The sequence below is a fragment of the Pterocles gutturalis genome, unplaced genomic scaffold (assembly GCF_000699245.1).
Source record: "Pterocles gutturalis isolate BGI_N339 unplaced genomic scaffold, ASM69924v1 scaffold31787, whole genome shotgun sequence".
Lineage (NCBI taxonomy): Eukaryota > Metazoa > Chordata > Aves > Pterocliformes > Pteroclidae > Pterocles > Pterocles gutturalis.
In genome coordinates, this window is record NW_010116461.1 from 1804 (window position 1) to 3996 (window position 2193).

Genomic DNA, 2193 nt, shown 5'->3' on the forward strand with positions numbered 1-2193 from the left:
CCCAGCAGCACCTCCCCGAAGCGATGGCCTCGCGGCCCAGCACGCAGGGATCGGTGCCGAACCCCTCGGCCGACGGGTCCCGTTGGGTATCTTCCCACCTCACGCTCCTCCCATCCGCCGACACCAGGAGCCGGGGGTGAGCCGTGGACGGGTCCAGGGTCACCTTCACTGCAAGGGGCGGAAGAACCGTTTCCCATGGAACGAACCCATCGACGCGTCGCCGTGAGGGTTCCCCGTCTCCTGGGGGGTGGTTTTTTTGCCGCTCCTCCCGTGGGTTGCTTTGTTCGGACGCGACGGCGGCCCCAAGAGACCCTCCAACCCAGCCCAGCGTGGGCTCAGCTTTCCCTCCGCCCTTCCCACTGCCACCACCTCCGGGAGACGTGGACTTACCCTTTTCCGGCAGCTCGAACATCAGGATGTCTGTAGAGGAGAGGAGAAAAAGACATTAATCGACACAACACGCAAGTGTCGCAAACAGAGAGGTTCTTCCGCCGTGCTGGGATCGCGCGTCGCAATAAAATATAATTTATACTTGAAATATAATTTTTAATTCCGATTTTTAACATTGCTCCACCTCCTCACCCTCCATACCCTGGAAGCTCCTCAGCATCTCCTCCAGAACAACATTTTTCTCCCTGAAGCGGCCGATTTTCTTTTCCAGCTCTGGAAGAAGCAACGGGGGCTGCTGGAAATGTTCCTTTTCCAACCTGGAGAAGCAGAACGGGACGGAGAGGTGAGGAACGCATCTCCTCGGAGAGACGCCGAGAAATCTTTTGGCTTTAATGAACCTCGACGCACGGTCAGCGACGGGTGGAGACGCCCAGAGATCTGCCCACGAAGCCAAACGTTTGGCCAAAATCCAACCTCCCCCGGTCCCAACGTAGGGTGAGAGGAGAAGCTCAGGATGCCCCGTACCTGCTCAAGGTGTCTCTGACGTCCTGGAGGGGAGAGAGGGAAGGAGGAAAACTCAACGGAAGGGTCTGAAGGAGCAAAACCCAACGGCACGGGTTGGGCTTTGGAGACTCTTCATGATGGGTCAACACCATGGACGCCGGCGGTGGCGGTGACCCGGTTCCGTTTTCTTCTCCCTCACCTGCAGGAACGTCTTCGCCGGCTGCCGGCACGTCTCCTCCACCTCCTGGATGAAGGCGTCGAGGCGCGAGATCTCCTCCGTCAGGCTGGTGAGGTTCTCCTCCTGGGTCCTCTCGGCGCTCCTCTCCAGGTCGCCCAGCTGGGCCAACAGCTGACGGCCAAAGTCCTCCAGGAAGTGACGCAACCCTTCGAACGCGGACAAAACCCTCTGCCGCTCGGCTCCCGTCTTCTCCTGCCGCGACAGAACACAGGGAGGGAAGAGGAGAGCGGAGGAGGATGAAGGAATTTGCAAAGTCTCACGTGTACCATGACCCCAGGCCTAGAAAGAGACAATATCTCGACCATCCTTTGGTTTTTTTTTTTTTTTAAATTTTTTTTTGCATTCAGCATTTGAGTCCCTGGCAGGCTCTGTTTTTATTTTTTTTTTTCCCATTACAATGCAGAAAAAAAGTTAATTTAAAATTTTTTTTCCCATTACAATGCAGAAAAAAGTTAATTTTAAATTTTTTTTCCCCATTACAATGCAGAAAAAAAGTTAATTTAAATTTTTTTTTCCCCATTACAATGCAGAAAAAAGTTAATTTTAATTTTTTTTTCCCATTACAATGCAGAAAAAAGTTAATTTTAAATTTTTTTTCCCATTACAATGCAGAAAAAAGTTAATTTTAAATTTTTTTCCCCTTACAATGCAGAAAAAAGTTAATTTTAAATTTTTTTTCCCATTACAATGCAGAAAAAAAAGCTAATTTTTAAAATTTTTTTTCCCCATTACAATGCAGAAAAAAAGTTAATTTTTAAAATTTTTTTTCCCCATTACAATGCAGAAAAAAAGTTAATTTTTAAAATTTTTTTTTCCCGCATTACAATGCAGAAAAAAGCCAGGCAGCATTTGGTTTGGTACCTGGAGAGGGGACCCCAGCCCAGAGCGTTGTGTCTAACGCCAAAGGGAACCATCCGCACCTCCATCATAAAAAAAATTTAAAAAATTTAAAATTTACCAAATACTCCCAGTTTCTCCTCATTTCAGCCTCTCGAAGCCCCAGGAGTGTGTCTCTGCCTTCCTTCAGGGCTTGCAGACGAGCCTGGATTTGGCTCTAAAGG

At 49.0% G+C, this 2193-nt stretch overlaps 1 protein-coding gene across 1 annotated transcript in view; it reads right to left on the bottom strand.

Annotated features, from left to right (window-relative positions):
- Nucleotides 1-2183, bottom strand: part of LOC104463270 (tripartite motif-containing protein 15-like) — a gene marked incomplete at its 5' end in the record, with an annotated part of 2541 nt that extends 358 nt beyond the window's left edge. Inside the window, 6 exon segments of the mRNA XM_010075520.1 lie at nucleotides 1-168; nucleotides 391-420; nucleotides 592-707; nucleotides 916-938; nucleotides 1094-1324; nucleotides 2091-2183. The exon segment at nucleotides 1-168 is cut by the window's left edge and continues 8 nt beyond it. Of these exon segments, the coding sequence (XP_010073822.1) occupies nucleotides 1-168; nucleotides 391-420; nucleotides 592-707; nucleotides 916-938; nucleotides 1094-1324; nucleotides 2091-2183 (661 nt within the window).
- Nucleotides 2184-2193: the final 10 nt, after the last annotated feature.